Source organism: Dermochelys coriacea, chromosome 1 (assembly GCF_009764565.3).
Source record: "Dermochelys coriacea isolate rDerCor1 chromosome 1, rDerCor1.pri.v4, whole genome shotgun sequence".
NCBI classification, from domain to species: domain Eukaryota; kingdom Metazoa; phylum Chordata; order Testudines; family Dermochelyidae; genus Dermochelys; species Dermochelys coriacea.
The window spans coordinates 321,869,650-321,893,980 of record NC_050068.2 but is presented as its reverse complement, the minus strand read 5'-3'; the positions used below and the strand labels follow the sequence as shown (position 1 = coordinate 321,893,980).

The 24,331-nt window shown below is 38.3% G+C and overlaps 1 protein-coding gene across 4 annotated transcripts in view; it reads left to right on the top strand.

Moving 5' to 3' along the window:
• Positions 1-24,331, top strand: part of TBC1D22A (TBC1 domain family member 22A) — a 476,952-nt gene that overhangs the window by 438,752 nt on the left and 13,869 nt on the right. The window contains exon 13 of one of the 4 annotated variants that reach the window (XM_043496369.1): positions 14,569-14,625. The exons of 2 other annotated variants lie outside the window; for them this stretch is intronic. In XM_043496369.1, coding sequence (XP_043352304.1) covers positions 14,569-14,610 — 42 coding nt within the window. In that variant the 3' untranslated portion in view covers positions 14,611-14,625. Of the gene's footprint in view, positions 1-538; positions 1,423-14,568; positions 14,626-24,331 lie in introns of those variants that run through there. One more of the 4 variants, XM_043496361.1, reaches the window with a different exon arrangement.

Here is a 24,331-nt window from a genome sequence, read left to right as displayed (position 1 = left end):
TTCAAAGGCTGATAAGTGAGGACATCTCTCCCCCACCCCCATTCAGTTCCACAATAACATGTACACAATTGCATTTTAATCTAATGTACCCCAAGGATGTTAACCTTAACTCATCAACATTTAATTTAACTCAGTAAACCTTATCTTAATTCCATGGTTTGTTCATATCTTGTTAGTCTGTCACAATCTGCACCTACATTTGTAACCTGGATCACATGAAGGCCACACTGTGAAATAACATTCAAGTTTCTGTGTCCACACTGGTGCAGTACTCTCTTATGTGATGCTAAGATTTCTGGGAGCACATCCTTTGATTCTTAGTGCTGCAGTAAGCTAAGTCACACATTTTATATCAGAGCAGTCATAGAAATCTAGAGCTATCAAAGTTTGACTGTGAAGATACAAGGTTGTCTTGTCTTGTCTTTTATCTTCTTTTATGATTTTTTAGTTCCTTCACTAACACCAAAAGACTTTTTCCTCTTGTCAAGTGGGTGAAATTATAAAAGGGAATGATTAACTATCTCTCTCTGCTGCTCAGATTCTGTCAGTTATTCTGAAGTCTTTGGATGACAGCTGCGAGATAAAATTGCTGAAGAGGTACCCCATAAGATGCGCTAGAAAGATCTATAACACAGTTCTCCAAGAAGTAAAGAATCCAGCCATATATAACCTCTTAGGATCAAAAAAAGGGTATCTCTGTCACAGTGTTAACTGTAATGTCATCCTTAGGAGATAAATAGCTAAATCTTTGGCTAGGCAAAACTACGTAGCTTTGAGTAATCATTCAGATATAATCACATAGGATTATATTTTAAACTCTAACTCTTCTTTATTGATAGAATTGATTTAAGCAGAAGTGTAGTCTTCATATATTTGAATGCAGACAAACAAGTGTTGTTTCTTCCTGACATGTAGTTCATCTTCCACTCTATTCTTCTAGCTCTGACCATAATGAAGACCCCCATTGTAAAGTAGAGTGATAGCAGCATAAATATAGTGTTATAACAGCATGATTTAACAGCATGAATCAGCAAGTGGACTATTGTGGCTTTCCTACTCTGTAATACAGCCCTGCTATCTCAACAGAATGTTCAAAAGTAAATGATGTGACATGTTTGGAGTGGTTCCAGTCATCTTAAGTAGACTAAATTAATGTTTTACTGATGCTGCAAGCATGCTGTCTTGTCCTATTGCAGTTTTGCTGAGTGTGTGCTACAATTTCCCTTGTGGCAGCATGATCCCTTACCAATAAGTGATATATTGTAGGTCATGAAATGTGCTACTGTAATGAAAGAATTTGACATTTTACTTCCTTTGTTTATGGTTTTTAATTCTGAGAAAGAATTTCTATTCCTGTGGACATTTTAAATAATGTTTCCTATTTTAGATATTTACTTTTCAAAGATTTTGAGCATCCATTTGATATTAGAGAAAAAAAATTAGGATATTAGAGAAATAAGATTGGTGATAGAGGTTCTGGTGGTTGTGCAGGTTTCCTCAGAGAATGAGGACTGTGGTGTTTTTGTCGTTTACCGTTTTTCTGTGTGTGTGTTCATTTGAGAGCATAGTGACTGTCTGCTTTCACCCACATAGTTGCTATTGGTGCATTTACTGCACTGGATGAAGTACACCATATGTTGTAAAAAGAAAAGGAGTACTTGTGGCACCTTAGAGACTAACAAATTTATTAGAGCATAAGCTTTCGTGAGCTACAGCTCACTTCATCGGATGCTCACGAAAGCTTATGCTCAAATAAATTTGTTAGTCTCTAAGGTGCCACAAGTACTCCTTTTCTTTTTGCGAATACAGACTAACACGGCTGCTACTCTGAAACCATATGTTGTGATAGGCATGAGTAGGAAAAGACTAAAATATACCATACATCACCGATGGGTGAACACTTTTCACAAAGTGATTAATTTATGGGCAGGTCTACACTTAGAACACTGCAGCGGTGCAGCTGCTGTTCAGTGAAGACACTCCTATGCTGACGGGAGAGCTTCTGTCATTGGCATAGGTACTCCACCTTCGCGAGAGGTGGTAGCTTACATAAGAACACCCATACTGTGTCAGACTAAAGGTCCATCTAGCCCAGTATCTTGTCATCTGACAGTAGCCAATGTCAGGTGCATCAGAGGGAATGAACAGAACATGTAATCATCAAGTGATCCATCCTCTGTCACCCATTCCCAGCTTCTGGCAAACAGAGGACACCATCTACGCTGATCCTGGCTTTCACAACATCCTCTTGCAAAAAGTTCCACAGATTGACTGTGTGTTGTGTGAAGAAATACTTCCTTTTCTTTGTTTTAAACCTGCTGTTTATTTCATTTGGTGATCCCTAGTTCTTGTGTTATGAGGAGTAAATAACACTTCCTTATTTACTTTCTCCATACCAGTCATGATTTGATAGATCTCTATCATATCCCCCAGTAAAAGTTGTCTCTTTTCCAAGCTGAAAAAACTCAGTTTTATTAATCTCCTCTCACATGGAAGCTGCTCCATACCCTAATCATTTTTGTTGCCCTTTTCTGAACCTTTTCCAATTCCAATACCTCTTTTTTGAGATGGGGGCCACCACATATGCATGCAGTATTCAAGATATGGGCACACCATTGATTTATATAGAGGCAATATGATATTTTCTGTCTTATTATCTATTCCTTTCTTAATAATTCCCAACATTCTGTTAGCTTTTTGGACTGCTACTGTGCATTGAGTGGATGTTTTCAGAGAACCATCCACATTGACTTCAAAATCTCTTTCTTGAGTGGTGAAAATTAATTTAGACCTTATCATTTTATATTGGGGATTATGTTTTCCAATGTGCATTTCTGTGCATTTATCAACATTGACTTTCATCTGCTATTTTGTTGCCTAGTCACCCAGTTTTGTGAGATCCCTTTGTATGCCCTCCCAACGACATCATGCTGTTGACAGTGCAGGTTAGGTCGGTATAACTGTGTCGCTCAGGGGTGTGGATTTTTAACACTCTGAGCAATCTAGTTACACTGATGTAAATTTGTAGTGTAGACGGCCTAAGTTTCCTAGAGATGAAGAAGAACTCTGAGTAAGCTCAGAAGCTTCTTTCTCACTAACAGAAGTTGGTCCAATAAAAGATATTACTCACTCACCTTGCCTTTCTGAAATGTCTTTCTAATTTTCCTATCAGCAATTTTTACTGGCCCTAAGTCATATTAAGATGAGATAACACTTCTATATTTCACAGATACTAATGAATTGAGTTCAGCAATTGTAATATTGTTTCTCAAGCTATTGAACATAATACAGAACCCTTTTAGCAAAAACTGAGTATATTTATATAGTGCATTATGCAAGGGTCTTACGGTCAGGAGACCTACTTTCTAATCTTGGTACTGATATTGACTTGTTTTCTATCCTTGAGCAAGTCAGTTTAACCTTTCTGTGCTTCAGATATTCACTTCATAAAATGGGGTTAATAATTGTGTACCTCTCTTTGTAAAGCTGTTTGTAATATTTAGCATCACATAGTGCATTTTCAGCTGTAAATATCAAATAAAAGCATGTGCATTTACTCAGTAAGCATTACAAGAAGGTCTCTGTTATCCCTATATACACCTAGTCATTTTATATAATTATAAAATTAAATCATGGAAACTACAGGACTTTTTGTTCTATAGGCCATCTTGTCAGTTTTCCTACCAGTGAGCCATATATTCTCTTATGTGTGGAAATACTGGTTAGAAGCAGGTTTCAGAGTAGCAGCCGTGTTAGTCTGTATTCGCAAAAAGAAAAGGAGTACTTGTGGCTTAGAGACTTAGTTAGTCTCTAAGGTTCCACAAGTACTTCTTTTCTTTTTGGTTAGGAGCAGAAATTCTGTGAGTTTCAACTCGTAGAATTCCCTCCTTGCCATTCTTTTTGTAGGACAGGGCTACCTAACACCATCACTTCTAGAACAGGCAGGATGTTTTTCCCTCCTTAAACTAGCAGAGATATACAGAGGCCCTTTAGAACATCATTTCTGCCATGACTACCTTGTAACTGGCAGAATGGTTCCCTCAGCTGCTATTCTCCCATTAACTACACCCCCTTCTGTGTCCAGAAAGGGATATTGCAGAAGTTAATGTTTATACCCACAGTATTATCAGCAGAGGATGCTGTGTAATGCAGCTGCTCTCCGATTTCACAGCCTCCTGCCCTGCAAAATCCCAGAGACGCAAACCCATAGAGATCTGGCAGAGTGGCTCCCCCTTTTTCGTATCTCTTGGCAAGCTTTTTGGCTCCCCTCCACTTACCAGAAAAGAGGAGAAAATATGGCCCAATGTTTGTATAAGCTGTAGAGATTTTTCATGAGCCATGTTATATTGGATACACCTTACAAAGAGATATTATTAATTGTCCAATCTTAAGTCAGCTGCATTTTAGAAGAGTTGGATTTTACTGTCCTGAAATTACCTAACAAAACATGTTCAAGTTCATTTGACATTTTTCCCGGATGTTTACATTTATTTTCAGTAATTGACACAGAGAAATCTGCATGTGTTCTCAATGTCAATATAAAAGCCCGTTCCGGAAAAAAGACAAACTGCTCTGCTTCCTAACCAATTTAAGTGGCCGTCTCAACTAAATGCACTAGCAGTGCTTCCATTTAGTTAGTAATTCACAGCTATCACTGGAGACACCTCTCTCCAAAGAAAACTCTTTTCTTTCCATGTTTACTTTTTCAGCAAAAATCGCTGAATAACATTGTCAATTATTGGCCTTATTAGTGTGTAATCTCCGAGAAGACGAAAATCACAGAAGCCTGTACACTTGGCTACCAAATTCAATCAAAACTGCTTATAAAAGAACAAATAGAAACGGAACGCTTTTGGAGTATGAGCTAAATAATAGGTGACACATGCCTTTCTTTCAGACAAACAGATGGAGGAGGATTAATTTTCTTTTTCATTTCTTTCATGGCTCCGTCTCGACTCTTACGGTTTACTAAATGCTGGTGCATATAGATTTCATTATCTTACTACAAGATTGTCACACAGCAACAGCAACACAGTAAAAAGAACAAGAATTATAATATTTGTTTTGTCATCTAGTTGTAAACAAATTGGATTTTAAATTCCTTACTGAAATGCTATTATAGCTGATAGATAGACTGTTGTTGTAACCCCAGTTAGCTCTTGCAACTGCTGTAAAGCTGAAGAATTTTGCATATGACAGCTCATCTGCTCTCTTTTGGATTAGACCACCACATACAAATACATTTGGAGTTTCTATTTGTCCTGATCTAATTCACCTTCTGCACACTTACATTAACATGCTGTCGATGGAGTAAATAGTAATGGCTAAATTCTTCCTTTAGGCCCTGTTTCAGCAAAGCCCTTCAGTCCATACCTATTCAGCAGAGCTCTTAAACACATGCTTAGCCTAGTTTAGCTTTGTAGAGAGAGCTCTTAACTACTCACGAAAAATGATTACTGTAAGAACTATTCAATCAGTTTGGGCTGGGATTTTCAACAGAGCCTAGGGGATTGAAGCACTGTGACCAAAGAACCTCTTATGCCAGCGAGCCAAAGGGATTACAGGAATGTCCTGATTCTGGTATGTACATTTTGGTTCACCAAAGAATGTCATGTGACATCTTAAACGAAAGACAGGCTCACATAGGTCATTAATATTGTTCTGAAGTATATGTGCAGATACTATGTAAGGAATTATGTATGTGTACTGAATATATATTTAAAGACTGTATCAAGGAAGTGTTGACAAAAAGGTTTTCTGTCAGACAAGAAATGTTTATTCACCTGTCTCTTGGTTGCAATATAAATTAAGCCTTGTAAGCTAACACAGTGGATAGATATTTACATACCAAGTCAACAGAGAAATGTAAAATCAACAGGAAAGAGCACCCAGGAATAAAAAGCCATGGGTGGTAATCCTGATTCTGAGTACAGACAATGAACTTTGGGGATATATGTAGAAAGCAAAGAAGACATTCCTTGATCCTGCACCTGGAAAGTAAATGGACAGTGTGGTGACATTCATGGAAATGGGATCACACCCAGCCTTCGTTTAAACTCTATAGAGGACTTTGAGGGTGAGAGAAACTTCTTTAGGCTGGAGGTTACCCTGTTAACTTCAGTTTAGTTTCTAGAAAACATGTTATGATTTTGTTTTATATGTAATCTTTGTTTCCATTATCCTTACTCACTATCTCTAGAATCTTTGGTAATAAATATTTTTTGTTTTCACTATAAATGTATCTAACTGCTGCAATATTAAGGAGGGTGCAGATCCTCGGTTGAATGAGACAAGCTATGTACACAGTTCTTTTCGGGACAGCAGACTGGTGTTCAGTGGCGAAGGGGCTGGCCTGCTACAGGGGAATATTTCAAAGGGGGTTGGGACTGCGGTGTACCTATTGTTAACCTGCAAGGCAGAGTAAGGGCTAGCATTGCCCAGAGAAGAGTGCTTGGGTAACTAACAGTCTGGTGGTATGAGGGAGCTGACGGCCAGATAAGTATAAACAAGGCTCCCACATGCTGGAGGCTTGGGGGTAGCAATGTGATTCACAGTCCTGGGTACTCAGAGAACCATTACAGGCACCCAACCCAATTCCTGTTCACTTTCAGTGGGCACTGGGTACTTCAATCCTATAAGCCCCTTGGAAAATGCCAACCATAACCATTGATTTCATTTCCTAGGATCAGTCCTTCATATCCGCTGCTATATACTGATTTACATTAATTAGTTAACATTAAGGAGTGATAGCTTATTAATGAGGTAACAAAAGAAACTTTTAAAGTTCAGTAATTAATTACATTAACTACAAGTACAGCATATCAGTGCTTAGTGCTCAGCACATCAGTATTCAGTTTTAATTAACCTTTTTCATATGTATCAGGAACACTTCCATATCCATGGGAGAACAGATTAAAATTCTATGCTCTTAAATGTTGATTCCCTCATGCCTGTCATAAAGGAATCCTCTTCCCTCCCCCACCTTTTTGTGAATCTTCCCAGACAAAGCATAGGTTTGCAGATGGCCAGTAGGGGAAATCATTAAGTATTAGTAGACTAAATTCTTATTTATACCCACCAGAGTATCTTAAGAAATCAGGCTGTAGATAGAACAATTTTCAGTTAACACAATGTCTTCTCTCTTCTAAATTAAAATGCTTAATCCCACTGGACATAGGGGTCTGATTATTGTAATCACTATGCCAACATTATTCACCCTTTGCCAAATTCTGTACTTATCCTCTGAATCTCTGGGGTTGCACAAGGGTAAGTCAATGTAGAATCTGGATCCTTTATTTCTACTTTCTTCCCTTACAATAATTTATTTCAAGAAAATTGTCTTTTCTGATACCTGTCATATTAGTCCAGTACATTATATGTTTGTGTTCTATAGCTGGGTTGTTTCCAGTTCTTCAGTAAGTGTATTTTGCTGGGTAGTGTTTAGCGGAAGAGAGTCCAGAGGTGAGTATCTCTGGCCTTGGCAACTCCAAGAATTAAAAGTCATGAGTCAGGCCTCAAAAATATCATGTGGTGTTTTGTTTTTTTAAAATAAATTTTGATTTACGATTAGAGCTGGTCAGAAAATCGGGTGGGGGGAGACTCACTCTGTGGAAAAATTTGACTTTTTGACAAAAAATCAAGTGAAAAATACTCAGCCAAGAACCAAAAATATTTCAGTGAAAAACTTTTTCTAAAACAGAAAATTTGGATTTGGAAAAGCTGCTATGGTTCCTATGGGAGTTGTACTTTAGATATCTTATACTTCATTTTCCTCTAAAGGGAGGGCTCCCTGGATGGACTACATCTTTCATGATGCACAAGCGTCTATCCTCTTGCTGGGTCACTGTGATAAATTATGGAAGTCTCTGGCCGTGGTGCATTTTCTAAGATGTAGTCCAACTGGGCAACCCAGCCCATAAAGGAGAACAAGGCATGAGGTATTCGAACTATATCTGACATGAGCCATCAAGGCAGCATTTCTGAGTAGAAAAGTTTCGGATTTGAACCAAAAACCAGAAATGTTTGTTTTGAAGTGTTTTTGACAAAAAGTAAAAACTTTCCATAAATAGCAGACATGACTTGTTAAAAATAAAAAGTGGTTAAAAGCCCCGTTTTCCATTGAAAAACAGTTTTTGATGGAAAATTTTCAACCAACCCTATTCCTTTTGTCTTCTGGTTTTTGAGATTTAAGTTCATAATGCACTCAGGTTATATTTTCAAGGTTTTCTCCATAACAGAGGGCTAGGAAAGCTGTTTAAACTTTAGCAAATTATGGTCAGAGAATTCAAATCAGGAGGAGAAGAGGATAACATGTGGAATAGAAAGAGAACAAGTGTTATAAATGCTCAATTTGAATGTACTATACAAATATTTTGAAGTTGCTAGACTACAGAGAAATCAATAGTATTCAGTGGCTTACGTGTAGTAACACATTTCAGAAATGGAATTTTCCTGTAACTGCAACATTCTTGATAGCTACAGCAATTCTTGTGCTTTTTTTTAAGTCATTAACTTCTAGTTCCGCATAGTCTGCAGATAGAATTATCCTGAGTATCTAAAGCCGTGGAAAATCTATCTATTCTTTTACTTGCTAATATTAGTAAATAGTGACAGGCGGGGAGTTGATTTTCTTTTGAACTTCTTGTTTTTGCAGTAATGTATATTTGGCTCCTCCAGCAGTCCTCATGCCCAGATCCTTGTGCCACTGCTTTAAATAGGCATCACATTAAAAAAAGGAACATCAGATGGGTGGCATATAGTGTTTACCAAATGTAATGAAATAGGATTGGCATCAGTTAACATACTAATTTTTTTCTAAAGCTGTGGTAACAAGGTTTGTTTTTCATGTGTGTCAATCTACGTGGGTTCTACTTTGAAACCTGGATGGTGAAATATTAACACCATTGAACATAAGAACAGCCCTACTGGGTCAGACCAAAGGTCCATCTTCCAACAGTGGCCAGGGCCAGGTGCCCCAGAGAGAATGAACAGAACAGGTAATCATCAAGTGATCCATCTCCAGTCACTCATTCCCAGCTTCTGGCAAGCAGAGGCTAGGGACACCATTCCTGCCCATCCTGGCTAATAGCCATTGATGGACCTATCCTCCATGAATTTATCTAGTTCTTTTTTGAACCCTGTTATGGTCTTGGCCTTCACAACATTCTCTGGCAAGGAGTTCCACAGGTTGATTGTGCATTGTATGAAGAAATACTTCCTTTTATTTCTTTTAAACCTGCTACCTACTAATTTCATTGGGGGACCCCTACTTCTTGTGTTATGAGAAGGAGTAAACAACACTTCCTTATCTACTTTCTCTACACCAGTCATGTTTTCTAGACCTCAATCATATCTCCCCTAAGCTATCTCTTTTCCAAGCTGAAAAGTCCCAGTTTTATTAATCTCTCCTCATACGGAAGGCATTTCATACCTCTAATCATTTTTGTTGCCCTTTTCTGAACCTTTTCCAATTCCAAAAAATCTTTTTTTGAGATGGGGCAACCACATTTGCACACAGTATTAAAGATGTGGGCGTACCATGGATTTATATAGAGGCAACATAATATTTTCTGTCATATTATCTATCCCTTCCTTAATTATTCCCAGCATTCTGTTAGTTTTTTTGACTGATGCTTCACATTGAGTGGATGTTTTCAGAGAACTATCCACAATAACTTCAAGATCTCTTTCTTGAGTGGTAACACCTAATTTAGACCCCATCATTTTATATGTATAGTTGGGATTATGCTTTCCAATGTGCATTACTTTGTATTTATCCACATTAAACTTCATCTGCCATTTTTTTGCCCAGTCACCCAGTTTTGAGAGATCCTTTTGTAGCTCTTCGCAGTCTGCCTGGGTCTTAACTATCTTTAGAAATTTTGTATAATCTCAAATTTTGCTACCTCACTGTTTACTCCTTTTTCCAGGTCATTTATGAATATGTTGAATTGGACTGGTCCCAGAACAGACCCCAGGGGGACACCACTATTTACCTCTCTCCATTCTGAAAACTGACCGCTTATTCCTACTCTTTGTTTCCAATCTTTTAAATAGTTACTGATCCATGAGAGCACTTTCCCTCTTATCCCATGGCAGCTTACTTTGCATAAGAGCCTTTGGTGAGGGACCTTATCAAAGGCTTTCTGAAAATCTAAGTACACTATAAGCACTGGATCCCTTTGGTCCACCTGCTTGTTGACCCCCTCAAAGAATTCTAGAAGATTGATAAGGCATGTTTTTCCTTTACTAAAACCATGTTGACTCTTCCTCAACAAATTATGTTCATCTATATGTCTGCCAAAATTGTTCTTTATTATAGTTTCAACCAGTTTGCCCGGTACTGAAGTCAGGTTTACAGGCCTGTAATTCCCGGGATCACCTCTGGAGTCTTTTTAAAAATTGGCGTGACATTAGCTATCTTCCAGTCTTCTGGTACAGAAACTGATCTAAATAATAGGTTACAGTCTACAGTTAGTAGTTCTGCAATTTCACATTTGAGTTCCTTCAGAACTCTTGGGTGAATACCATCTGGTGAACACCATCCTGGTGACTTATTGCTGTTTAATTTATCAATTTCTTCCAAAACCTCCTCTAACGATACCTCAATCTGGGACAGTTTTTCAGATCTGTCACCTAAAAAGAATGGCTCAGGTTAGGGAATCTCCCTCAAATCCTCAGACTTGAAGACTGATGCAAAGAATTAATTTAGGGTATGTCTACACTATGAAATTAGGTCGATTTTATAGAAGTCTATTTTTAGGAAGCGATTTTATGCAGTCAGTAGTGTATGTCCCCACTAAGTGCATTATGTCAGTGGAGTGCATCCTCAATATTGTGGCTAGCATCAACTCACAGAGCGGTACACTGTGTGAGTAGCTATCCCACAGTTCCTTCAGTCTCCGGTTCCCACTCAAATTCTGGGTTAAGCTCCCAATGCCTGATGGGGCAAAAACATTGTCGAGGGTGGTTTTGGTTACATGTCATCAGTTGTCCCTCCCTCTGTGAAAGCAATGGGAGACAATCGTTTCACGCCTTTTTTCCTGGGTTACCCATGCAGACACCATACCACGGCAAGCATGGAGCCCACTCGGCTCACTGCTGCCGTTGTGAGTATTGTAAACACCTTGCGCATTATCCTGGAGTAGATGCAGAACCAGGCTACGAGACGCCAGCAGAAGGACGATTGTGATGAGGACATGGACACAGACGTTCCTGAAAGCACAGGCTGTGGCAATTGGGACATCATGGCGGCAGAGGGGCTGGTTGATACAGTGGAACGCCGATTCTGGGCCTGCAAACAAGCACAGACTGGTGGGACCACATAGTCTTGCAGGTATGGGATGATTCCCAGTGGCTGCGAAACTTTTGCATGCGTAAGGCCACTTTCCTTGAACTTTTGTGAGTTGCTTTCCCCAACCCTGAAGTGCAGGAATACCAAGATGAGAGCTACCTTGACAGTTGAGAAGCGAGTGGCGACAGCCCTGTGGAAGCTTGCAACACGTGACTGCTACCGGTCAGTCGGGAATCAATTTGGAGTGGGCAAGTCTACTGTGGAGACCGCTGTGATTCAAGTAGCCAGTGCAGTCACTGACGTTCTGTTATCAAGGGTAGTGACTCAGGGAACCCCATTGCAGCAAAGCCATTCAGTATGACCTGCACCTTTCCCAATCTGTGGTGGGGCAATAGACAGAACGCGTATCCCTATCTAGCACTGGACCACCTTGCCAACCCAGTCTGTAGACCGCAAGGGGTACTTCTCAATGGTGCTGTAAGCACTGGCGGATCACAAGGGACGTTTCACTGACATCAACATGGGATGACCGTGAAAGGTGCATGACGCTCACATCTTTAGGAACTCAGGGCTGGTATTTATGCTCCTTTCTATGTTCCTCACTAGGATTTAACTTCCACTTTTTAAAGGATATCTTTTTGCCTCTCACTGCTTCTTTTACTTTGTTTAGCCACGCTGGCTCTTTTTTGGTTCTCTTACTATGTTTTTTAATTTGGGGTATACATTTAAGTTGAGCCTTTATTATGGTGTCTTTTAAAGGTTTCCACGCAGCTTGCAGAGATTTCACTTTTGGCGCTGTATCTTTTTAATTTCTGTTTAACTAACCTCCTCATTTTTGTGTAGTTCCCCTTTCTGAATGGGAATGAATTGGAGTTTGGCCATCGACTTTAATGTGGCCAAAATCTTACCCCTTTCAACTTTTCACCTCCAGTTTTGACTTTTAAAAACAGCAGTTTAATTTTAAATTTCTTGTCCGATACAAGTCAGAATTTTAATGAATTAGACATTTTCCAGCCATATCTAAAATATAGCTTGTATGACCTATCCATATAACTCAGGATCAGGCTTTTTGAATTCAGAGCTGCAGTTGTGTCCTTACAGACGGACTCCAAGTTTTTTTGGTCAATATTATTTTGTTGTAAAATATTAATTTCACTTATATCTAGTGTCCTATGTGTGTGAAAGGGTTGCTCATACATGTTAGGATAATCAGCAGTAGGTGACTTTTATTACCAAATTGCTAAATTACATATAATCCAAGGAAACAACATTGGATGGACTACATTAGTAATTGTTTCTCATGATGTAGCTTTTGGGAAATGACCACCCCCCCATTTTTTTCACACACAGGTTTTTGCCATTCCTAGGGGATGCCATAATGTAAATACAAGCACTCAAAGTTTGACTACTCTACAAAGAATATAATATACAATAAGTAATGAAACAGTGTTACTCTACTTAGAATTCCTTCAATTTTGTCTCCTTCTTGGACAGTGCCCATCAGATTATGCTTTCTATAAGAATTGTATCCTGTAGAGTGCTCTTTTCTAGATGTGCTGGCTCAGCGGTTAATTATCCCCCAAATTAATTGATGGTCCCTCTCTAATTATCTCATATAATCCTAACAATTTATAAATGATGAAAGGAAGTTTGTTTCAAGGTTAGTGAATTGTGTTTGGTTTATAATGGATTGTTTTATTAATGTATACGTGGACAAAGGTAAGTGTTGGTATTAAGTCTTAGGAAACTGTGTATCTGAAGAAGAGCTTTAATTCACTCATTTAAAGAACCCATATGACAAGCATTCTCTCAAAAGCTCAGCAAATATTTTCACCCAATATTTTGCATAGAATGATTTCGGACAGGCAGCATTGATGAAAACTTGGAATCTTACATTCAGATCACATCACAGTCAATCTCTCTGTTTTACTGTAGTCTATTTACCTATCCTCTCTAGGAATACATGGTTCTGCTATTCAGGGTTAATAGGTAAAACTGTTCTCTTTCCAGTATCCAATTAAAACAATTTTAGTATTGAAATAAATACAACACTTGTCAGGTTACATGAGGTTGTGGGGTTTTACCCAGGAAGCATCAGGTTTGATGATGGCATCCTCCTACAGAACACTAAAGGAGCTGAAGGATTTTTCAGGCTTTTGGCTTCATTATTGGTCCTAGCTTTGTCAAGGCTTCTTCTTTTCTTCAAAGTGGAGTGAGTTTCTTCTGGTCTTCCTTTTCTTTTTCTCCTCTCCCCTTTTCTTGTACAATTCCGGTTGTTCCTTTCTAAATTGCATCAACTTTCAGTAGCTGTTATTTCACTTTCTTTCTCATTGTGTTCACTGTAGATGGAGAAACATATCTTTTAGATGCTTGCTTGGATTCAGTTATCAACTTTGTGTCCCTTCTCCATTGGCTCATCTCTTTATGGGTTTATCTTAGTCCTTTCTTCAGTTCAGACATATTCAGATGGAATCAAATTCTTCTGGAAAGATATTTGACTTTCTGACCTGGCTGAGATAGATTTTAGAATCTCTTTGAAGTTTTGCTTTTCAAACTTCTTTTCTTGGATTCTTTCCTAAGTATCCTTTCAGCTTCGCAAATGTTTGAGTCCATAAAAGAGCCCTTTCACACGAATTTAAACATAGATTGGCTATTTCAGTGTATTTTTGCTTTCTAGATGCAGAACTTTAAAAGTTCATATACATTTATTTTATATGTGGTATTCTCTTTAGATATCCTTTAGGATTCTTCTTACATCTTTGCATTACAACTTAATTGATTACCCATATAGTACGGTCATTTTCAGAGGTGCTGAGAACAAGGAATTGTGGATTCTCAGGACCTGTGTAAATCACGTGTGTGTGTGTGTGTGTGTGTGTGTGTGTGTGTGTGTGTGTGTACATTTTCAATAAACTTAACTTTTAGCCAAAATATAGTAATTGACCCTCTGAAAATCAGTCCATTTAAGTTGGACTCACAAAAATTGAAGCAACACAAATCACTAGTCACTTTTAAAATGCAGTGCTCTGGTTTTATGTTTGTAGCCCTTGTATATCATTATTCACATTAAGGCAGCATTAAATATTTTGTTAAGTAATGCTTACATTTAAAAATGAAACCTTGATAGTTAAGGAAGTAGGTAACTTACAAAGCTTATAGAGCAGAGGTATGTATCTTTTTAAGATAATTGGATATTGAGGTAATTTAACCTCTTTGGATACACACGTCATGCACATTTTTATGAAGACAATTTTATTTATTTTCTTTTAAAACAGATCTTGGAAATCATTAATGATCACATCCAAGTTTGCATCTGATGAATTTATGGTAGATATTTTACATAAGCAGCAAAATAACTAAATATATTCCTTCTAATATAGTATAAAAGAAAAGTATAAAATGTTCATAAAACAAAATATACATTTAACATAAATTATAATAATGTATATTATGGTAGCACCTAACAGCCCAAATAAGGGTTTGTGACTATATTGTAGTAGGAACTGTCCAAATATTTATTAAAGCTCTAAGGCGTTTACAATCTAGGTTATAGCAGAACATATATGGATGCAGGACAGCATGGAAGAAAGAAGCAAGGTGCCATGTGAGGAAAAGCTGGCAGGATAGTGAACGCCTCCAGTGGATTTCCCAAAATTCTTAAGTTCAGCATGAGACATTAGAAAATGAGGACCTATTTGCTTTGATTAAACAGTAGGGAATAAGATCCTATGACTTTGATGGTATGTCTACAATTATACTGCTGTTGCAGCACAGCTGCAGCAGTTCAGCTGCACTGCTGTAGTGCTTCCCCAATGGAACAGGTTCTTTACAAGCTTGAAAGCTTGTCTTTTTCGCCAATGGAATTTGGTCCAATAAAAGACATTACTTCACCTACCTTGTCTCTCTAAGTTGAAAGTCTGTTATGGTCTATGTCAATGTTTACTTAGTTTTAAATTTTATTAACCATGTAGACAGCAAAATCTTTTAGAAAGCTGCAACTTTCACACAGGTGTTTTATGTTTTTACTTTTTCATAATGTATGAGAGTGAACATATAAACTACCTACCATATTAAATATTAGATAAAATGAAGTAATTTTATGTCATTTTTCCTGTTTGAATTAATAAATTTTCACTATCAATCATATTTTCAACTGCAAAGTCCTGGAAGTGAAGATATAAATCCTCTTCCCACTCCAAATAATAGAAGCAACAACTTTTTTGACCATGTTCTTCAAAACATAGTATTTTATGATTAGCAAGTAAGGCCAAAAATGCCATGAAGAAGATAGATTCATACAGGGATCAAACAAGAATCTAATTGCTGTTTTTAGTGTTTTAAATATGCTGTATAGTGATCAAAAAGTCTTTGTCAGTATTCATGAAAAAAAAAACATGAAAGGGAAAAATAAGACCATCAACTTGTCATAAGCCTTTATTTTCAGGACCGTAAGGTGTATTTCTCTATATAATTATTTCTTCTGAAAAAATATGAAATTAATTACAAGGACAATGCAACTCCATATGTTATCAGAAGATTAATGGAAGATTGTTCTGTCAAAGTGTCATCTTCTATTTTTCACCTTGTTGAGAGCCATCATACCTAGCTGTTGGCCAATTTCAGAAGCTGGTATTTGAGCCATATCTAGCAATTACTATTTTCTCTATTTTTTAACAGTTTTCTTCCAGAATATAACAAGATTTTCAAACTAATAAGTAGATTGTCAAGTAAATCCTCTATAGAAGACTGTATTCACTAAAAGAAAAGGAGTACTTGTGGCACCTTAGAGACTAACAAATTTATTTGAGCATAAGCTTTCGTGAGCTACAGCTCACTTCATCAGATGCATCTGATGAAGTGAGCTGTAGCTCACAAAAGCTTATGCTCAAATAAATTTGTTAGTCTCTAAGGTGCCACAAGTACTCCTTTTCTTTTTGCGAATACAGACTAGCACGGCTGCTACTCTGAAACCTGTATTAACTAATGCTTTCAGGGTGGAGGTTGGGGAAGTTTCTGGCCCTATGTCTCAGATCACCAGTAATTTTGAGGAAAATGAGTAAAAAGTCAAACAGTGTAATCTGCAGTTCAAAATGTTAATGCACAGAAAGACTCATGACATTTAAAGAACATCAGAAATGCACTACAAATATAAAATAAGAATATTTTCCTCAGAGCAAGTGATCTCTCTGCAGTTGAATTATTGAGTGTGATTTGATGGCAGGGAAGATTTACTTTTACGTATTTGGAATAAAAAAAATGAGTGTCTCTTAAGAGCTAACCATTCTAATCAGTGTGTGAAATGACCTTTTTGTCCATTGTTGATTTCATCTCTTCTGAGAGTCAGGTTGTGATCTGTGTTCTTTGATCCATTGGTTAAAAAGTCATGGAGTATGAAAGAAAGGTTAAAATAAGATAAATAATAAAAATCTTTTCATAGACAATTTTCTTAAAAAACACTTTGAAACCCCTTGAAGGTTCTAATATTATAGAAGATACATACCTCATGTACTATTCAATAAACAAGATGCAAAAAAGCTCATCAGATGATACTGAATTTAATTAGTTGAATGTACGCTGTTTCAGCAAGTATTGATTTATTTCCGTTAAATATAATAAGGAAAAATATTCAACTTTTAAATGCACCACAGGAGTTCTTAAATAACACTGATTTATAGCATGGCTAGAATGTGTATCTCCTAAATCCTCTGAACTCAGTGTCTCTGAAATTTTGCAGCATATCTTGAATATACATAGAGGGATGAGGTAATGAGGTGTAATACCTTTTATTGCACCATCTTCAGTTGGTGAAAGGTACAAGCTTTCAAGCTACACAGAGAAGAGCTCTCTATCTCAAAAGCTTGTACCTTCCACCACCAGAAGTTTTTCCAGTACATATTACCTCACCTACCTTGTCTCTCTCATATCCTGGGAACAGCACAGCTACAATAACAAAGCAAATAGCTACTGAATATACATAGTAAAGAATTCAGAACTTTCTATTGCTACTATGTATATTGTAGATTCCATACATAAAGCCTCTTATTTTATCATACCTCAAATGCCACATAAATACCTACATCTACCTAAGTAGATAACCTAAATATTTGTAAAAAGAAAAGGAGTACTTGTGGCACTTTAGAGACTAACAAATTTATTAGAGCATAAGCTTTCGTGAGCTACAGCTCACTTCATCGGAATGCATCCGATGAAGTGAGCTGTAGCTCATGAAAGCTTATGCTCTAATAAATTTGTTAGTCTCTAAGGTGCCACAAGTACTCCTTTTCTTTTTGCGAATACAGACTAACACGGCCGCTACTCTGAAACCTAAATATTTGTAATATTTAAAAAAGATTAAATTAGTATATCAATAATTTAGTCATATATTTTTGTAAATTTTTCATTCCTACATTTTTAATTTTTTTTCCTTATCAAAATATTATGTGTTTGGTGTTCTTGAAAGTGACTCAGTATAATCACTGGCTAGACTGTTTGTGCTAAAACACCTCAGTTCTGAACTGCAACACTGTCATTCCAGTTGCAAGACGGTTTGTTCAGAGAACACATGGATGAATGACAGACACTGGAATGGATTTTAACTGGCAGGCCACAACGTTATTAATTTAACACTGAGTATGGGTGGTATATGTTCACCCATCTTGTATACTAGAAATTTAAATGGGTCCAATGTGGGGTTAGCACAGCTCCTACCATATAACCAATAACTCTGAGTAGACCCTTTGGCCTGCTCTCAAGGATTTGGCTCACTTATGAGTTCTCAGCATTGGCCTAATTCTGCTGTTTGTTGAAGCAAATAGTTTGGTCAAGATAATACTTAGTCCATGAGTGCAGGGGACTGGACTAGATGACCTCTCAAGGTCCCTTCCAGTCCTGTGATTCTATGACTTCAATAGAAGCAGAATGAGGCCTATGCTGAAAATCCCACCCATTGTAATTTAATTATGTAATAAACAGGGTGTCTTCCATTACATATTTATCACCTTTGCATTAGGGTAGATAGATAATTATCCTCATACGTCAGTATTTGCAGAATGGCCTCTACTTCCCTGTCTTTAATGTACGGGGTCTATGCTGCATATATTGCACATACTGAGGAAATGTTGAGTTAACTAAGAGAATTGGCAAGGTTTGAGTGATTATTGTATATAATAAGAAAAGGAGTACTTGTGGCACCTTAGAGACTAACAAATTTTATTATATTGAATATTGTATATAATATAGCTGTTAATCTTCAATAAAAATTTGTAGCATTTTTAAAATTACAGATCTAAATTAAATGTGTAATTGGGGACTGTCATGTAAAGCTTTATGCACTTAAAATAACAGTTGTAAACTGAATGAAGTTTTATGATAGATATATTTGTGTTTGTCTAATAATGAAATGTTGAATTTCAAGTGGTCTAGAGCCAGATATCACGAGAGAATATTTTATTATCTCAAATGTTATGGAGTAAATGTGTAACTGGAATCTTATGGGGTATTTAGATATCACAGTACTTTTTTAGTATCCTGTTTTTTATTTTTCTGTAATAGTTATGAAATTATGTTTTTAGGACCCAATCCAGTCACTAATTTACATGGCAGGAAGGATGTGTAGGTGCCTACAGGCCACATAACTTGGCTTGTACTGGGCTGACTAGTTCTGATAATGGTCAGCACTATGCCTTACAGGAATTGTGTGTGGTGAATTGTGGAATCTGTCTATACAATTTATGAATTCTGGTTGATGGTAAGAAGTTGGTATCATGGAATTTCTGTATCATGGAAAGCTTATGTATGTGTATCTGCTATTGTGAACAGGGCCTGCAGCATGTACACACCAGACTGAAGACAATGGGAAATGCTCAGCTTTAAGACACCTACTAGTTATACTAAAGAGTAACTGCATCCTCGGGGAAAACACATTTACAGTCCCCCTTCTGGTTTGAGAGTAGAGGTTTTTGGAGCAATGGAAAGTTACCAAAATACAGAACAAAAAAAGGCAAGTGGTGGTAGGGGGATACATAAACAGATACTCAGAACCACAGAGAAGGAGCTTGGGGAACAACACACAAGAAGTCCAGGCGGGAGAAGGGAAGGGGGTCAGACTGACCAATGGCAATGAAACAAGCTGACTTAAGGAAGTAAGGATCCATGTTTCGGGACAAGCCAGGTAGTGGAGCAGGACTCTGGGTTATTCAAGTGACTTCAGCCTCAGACCAGAGAATGCTTTGGAGTGGGGAGGAAAATGAGGCAGGGAAATGTGTGTACAGTTTATTTTTGTATGGATCTATGTATTTCTTGTGCTATCAAATAAAGATCATTACAGTGTTAGAAACATGTGCAGGGTATCTGTATGTGTTACATGCTTCACATCCGCCATCTGCCTTCTGAGATTTACTGGTAAATCAGAAGGGTCACACCTTAGGGTGGAGATCTGGGAGAGGTTGTGTTTAAGCTACGGGGGACTCGAAAGACTCAGTACTGAACCCAGGAGTTAGGCACATGGTCTCTACCCTAGAGTGTGCCTAAGGACCCCCAAAGACTGGGGCAGTAGCTGGATGCTGTTTAGGCTTTGAGATGTTTATAACACGTTGGGATCCAGAGGCTTGGATTCTCCTCACAGCAGCTTAGTGAGTGACCAAAAGGGACAGTTGACTGGGACCTGTGACACTGTGTCTGTTCTGTGTAGGAAATGCACAGCTACTCACAGAGCAAGGAACTCATGGGAATTAACATGCCCTTCCTATCAAACAGCTGTACAGATATTCTGATTTTCTTTTTTCCCTGCCACTAGGACCATAGTGGGCAAGGGAGTTTCCCCTAGGGCTGTAGTAACTTCTCATTAGGTTAGTGCAGAAGATGCAGGGAGAGAGGACTAGGGAAGAGCCCCCAATACTCATGCGGTCAGATTCCAGGTTTGAGAGATGAACATGGTCAGATAGCCCACTTTTTGTATCCAGTGAAATGAGAGCACTTCAGAACCACACAGTGTGTAGAATATAATTTAGGCTACTGTCAATGAATTATTGTCAGGTACAGCTGACAGTCATTGGTCCACTAATTCCTCCCTGTGACTAAGAAATGTTTTAGAACTACCAGTAGTTTTGCTACAGATATCTCTTTAAAAGACCATAGCTTTTGTCTGTAGGAGAGAAGTAGTGTTGACGACTAGATAGAGCACTGGACTGGGACTTTGGAGGCCCGGGACCTATTCCCAGTTCTGTCAATGGCATGCTGTGTGGCCTGGGGAAAGTCATTTCACCTCGCTGTGCCTTGGTTTCCCCAGCCGCAATAATTATACTGACCTCCATTTTAAAGTGCTCTAACATTTACTGATGAAAATTGGTATAAAAGGGCTAGGTAATGTTGTTATTCTGTGACTTTGCAATGTTGTAACTACAGTGAATGTCTTTTAATGAACTCTTGTGTCCTCTCTTTTTTTCTGTGTATTGTATTGAACAGCATCAGCCCACTGTCAGCAAGCTCACATACTGTTTGTTTGATTACCACTGTTACTAACGTGGTATATAAACAGAATAGTTTAGGAACAATCTATCAATGGCAGCTGCAGAGTAAATACGTAGAAGTCTCATAGAGCTATAGGTTTCCAGAGTAGCAGCCGTGTTAGTCTGTATTCGCAAAAAGAAAAGGAGTACTTGTGGCACCTTAGAGACTAACAAATTTATTTGAGCATAAGCTTTCTTGAGCTACAGCTCACTTCATTGGATCCATTCAGTGGAAAATTAAGTGGGGAGATTTATACACATAGAGAACATGAAACAATGGGTGTTACCATACACACTGTAAAGAGACCACTTAAGGTGAGCTATTACCAGCAGGAGAGCGGGGTGGGGAGGGGGGGACCTTTTGTAGTGATAATCAAGGTGGGCCATTTCCAACAGTTGACAAGAACATCTGAGGAACAGTGAAGGGTGGGGGGGGAATAAATGGGGAAATAGTTCTACTTTGTGTAATGACCCATCCACTCCCAGTCTCTATTCAAGCCTAAGTTAATTGTATCCAGTTTGCAAATTAATTCCAATTCAGCAATCTCTCTTTGGAGTCTGTTTTTGAAGTTTTTTTATTGAAGGATATCCACTCTCAGGTCTGTAATCGAGTGACCGGAGAGATTGAAGTGTTCTCCAACTGGTTTTTGAATGTTATAATTGTTATAATTTATGTCCATTTATTCTTTTACGTAGAGACTGTCCAGTTTGACCAATGTACATGGCAGAGGGGCATAGCTGGCACATGATGGCATATATCACATTGATAGATGTGCAGATGAACGAGCCTCTGATAGTGTGGCTAATGTGATTAGGCCCTATGATGGTGTCCCCTGAATAGATATGTGAACACAGTTGGCAACGGGCTTTATTGCAAGGATAGGTTCCTGGGTTAGTGGTTCTGTTGTGTGGTGTGTGATTGCTGGTGAGTATTTGCTTCAGGTTGGGGTGCTGTCTGTAAGCAAGGACTGGCCTGTCTCCCAAGATCTGTGAGAGTGATGGGTCGTCCTTCAGGATAGGTTGTAGATCCTTGATGATACATTGGAGAGGTTTAGTTGGGGCTGAAGGTGATGGCTAGTGGCGTTCTGTTATTTTCTTTGTTGGGCCTGTCCTGTAGTAGGTGACTTCTGGGTACTCTTCTGGCTCTGTCAATCTGTTTCTTCACTTCAGCAGATGGGTATTGTAGTTGTAAGAATGCTTGATAGAGATCTTGTAGGTGTTTGTCTGTCTGAGGGGTTGGAGCAAATGTGATTGTATCGTAGAGCTTGACTGTAGACAATGGATCGTGTGGTGTGGTCTGGATGAAAGCTGGAGGCATGTAGGTAAGCATAGCAGTCAGTAGGTTTCCGGTATAGGGTGATGTTTATGTGACCATTGCTTATTAGCATTGTAGTGTCCAGGAAGTGGATCTCTTGTGTGGACTGGTCCAGGCTGAGGTTGATGGTGGGATGGAAATTGTTGAAATCATGGTGGAATTCCTCAAGAGCTTCTTTTCCATGGGTCCAGGTGATGAAGATGTCATCAGTATAGTGCAAGTAGAGTAGGGGCATTAGGGGATGAGAGCTGAGGAAGCATTGTTCTAAGTCAGCCATAAAAATGTTGGCATACTGTGGGGCCATGCGGGTACCCATAGCAGTGCCGCTGATTTGAAGGTATACATTGTCCCCAAACATGAAATAGTTATGGGTGTGGACAAAGTCACAAAGTTCAGCCACCAGGTTTGCCATGACATTATTGGGGATACTGTTCCTGACGGCTTGTAGTCCATCTTTGTGTGGAATGTTGGTGTAGAGGGCTTTTACATCCATAGTGGCCAGGATGGTGTTTTCAGGAAGATCACCGCTGGATTGTACTTTAATCAGGAAGTCAGTGGTGTCTTGAAGATAGCTGGGAGTGCTGGTAATGTAGGGCCTGAGGAGGGAGTCTACATAGCCAGACAATCCTGCTGTCAGGGTGCCAATGCCTGAGATGATGGGGCATCCAGGATTTCCAGGTTTATGGATCTTGGATAGCAGATAGAATACCCCGGGTCGGGGTTCCAGGGGTGTGTCTGTGCGGATTTGTTCTTGTGCTTTTTCAGGGAGTTTCTTGAGCAAATGCTGTAGTTTCTTTTGGTAACCCTCAGTGGGATCAGAGGGTAATGGCTTGTAGAAAGTGGTGTTGGAGAGCTGCCTAGCAGCCTCTTGTTCATATTCCGACCTGTTCATGATGACGACAGCACCTCCTTTGTCAGCCTTTTTGATTATGATGTCAGAATTGTTTCTGAGGCTGTTGATGGCATTGTGTTCTGCACGGCTGAGGTTATGGGGCAAGAGATGCTGCTTTTCCACAATTTCAGCCTGTGCACGTCGGCGGAAGCACTCTATGTAGAAGTCCAGTCTGTTGTTTCGACCTTGAGAAGGAGTCCACCCAGAATTTTTTTTTGTAGTTTAGGAAGGTCTATAGGTGTCCTCCACAAATAATGGCTGTTTTTGTGTAATTCACAGGGTAGGAGTATTGATTTTAAAAAACAGTATTTAGAATCTGCAAAATATTCCCCATGGGATTGACAAATTTATGGATGGTAAAATGTAGCATTTAAACAACTTGAGAATCCATTTAACATGCAGTATTATGAAAGTTATTAAAATGCTAAATGGGAAAAAGCTACAGACTTCTAATCATCTTTAAAAACCTACATGACACTAAAAAGATAGCTAAAAGTAAATAGATAGCTTGCAAAGCACTTCCAATGTGAAAAGTGTTATATAAATGCTAAATATTATTAAAAATAGAAAACACCAAGCTGTAAAGAAATCTTGCATTTTCAAAATGTAAAACTCTATTAGTCAGATGTATCAGGTCCAACTTCATTTTAAGGAGAGGACCAAATCTTTTATGTCCTTTGTTGTTGCTCCTTATTGGCTGTGTTGAGCCACTATTCTATTAACAGCTATCCTTTCAAAAAGGGCTGAGGCTGTGCATCATAACTTGAGGCCCTAAAGAGTGGAGATCTGTGGAAGTAGATGCATGAGGAGAAAATGTGACACTATCCTAATGAAAACTGGATCAGTTTAAATATAAATATGAAGTTAAAAAAAACCCTGCTTGTCTAGACTCTATTAATTGTACCACTCTGTGGTGGCTTTGTGATGTGCTCAGATGGAGAGAGGAGACTTCCATGCTCATTTTCATTTGTAACCTGAGCAACAATAATAACCAGTCCTTTTGTGGTGAAAAGTACTGTGGGCCTGATCTATAAGGTACTGAGTACCCTGAACTCCCACTGACACCTTAGGGAGTTGAGGGCACTCAGCACTCCTATGGAAGTTTTCAGCATTTTATGGCAACAGACTCCAGGTCATTGTGCTACCTAGTTCAACTCATAACATGATGTTCAATGTTATTATTATAGCTTACTTGACGGTATTATAATACAGCAGTAAATTGTGTGTTTCCCTTATGGAATTGAGAGGAGATTTTAAATTTCTTTTATATTTATATATATATATATATATATATATTTATATATATATATATATATATATATTTA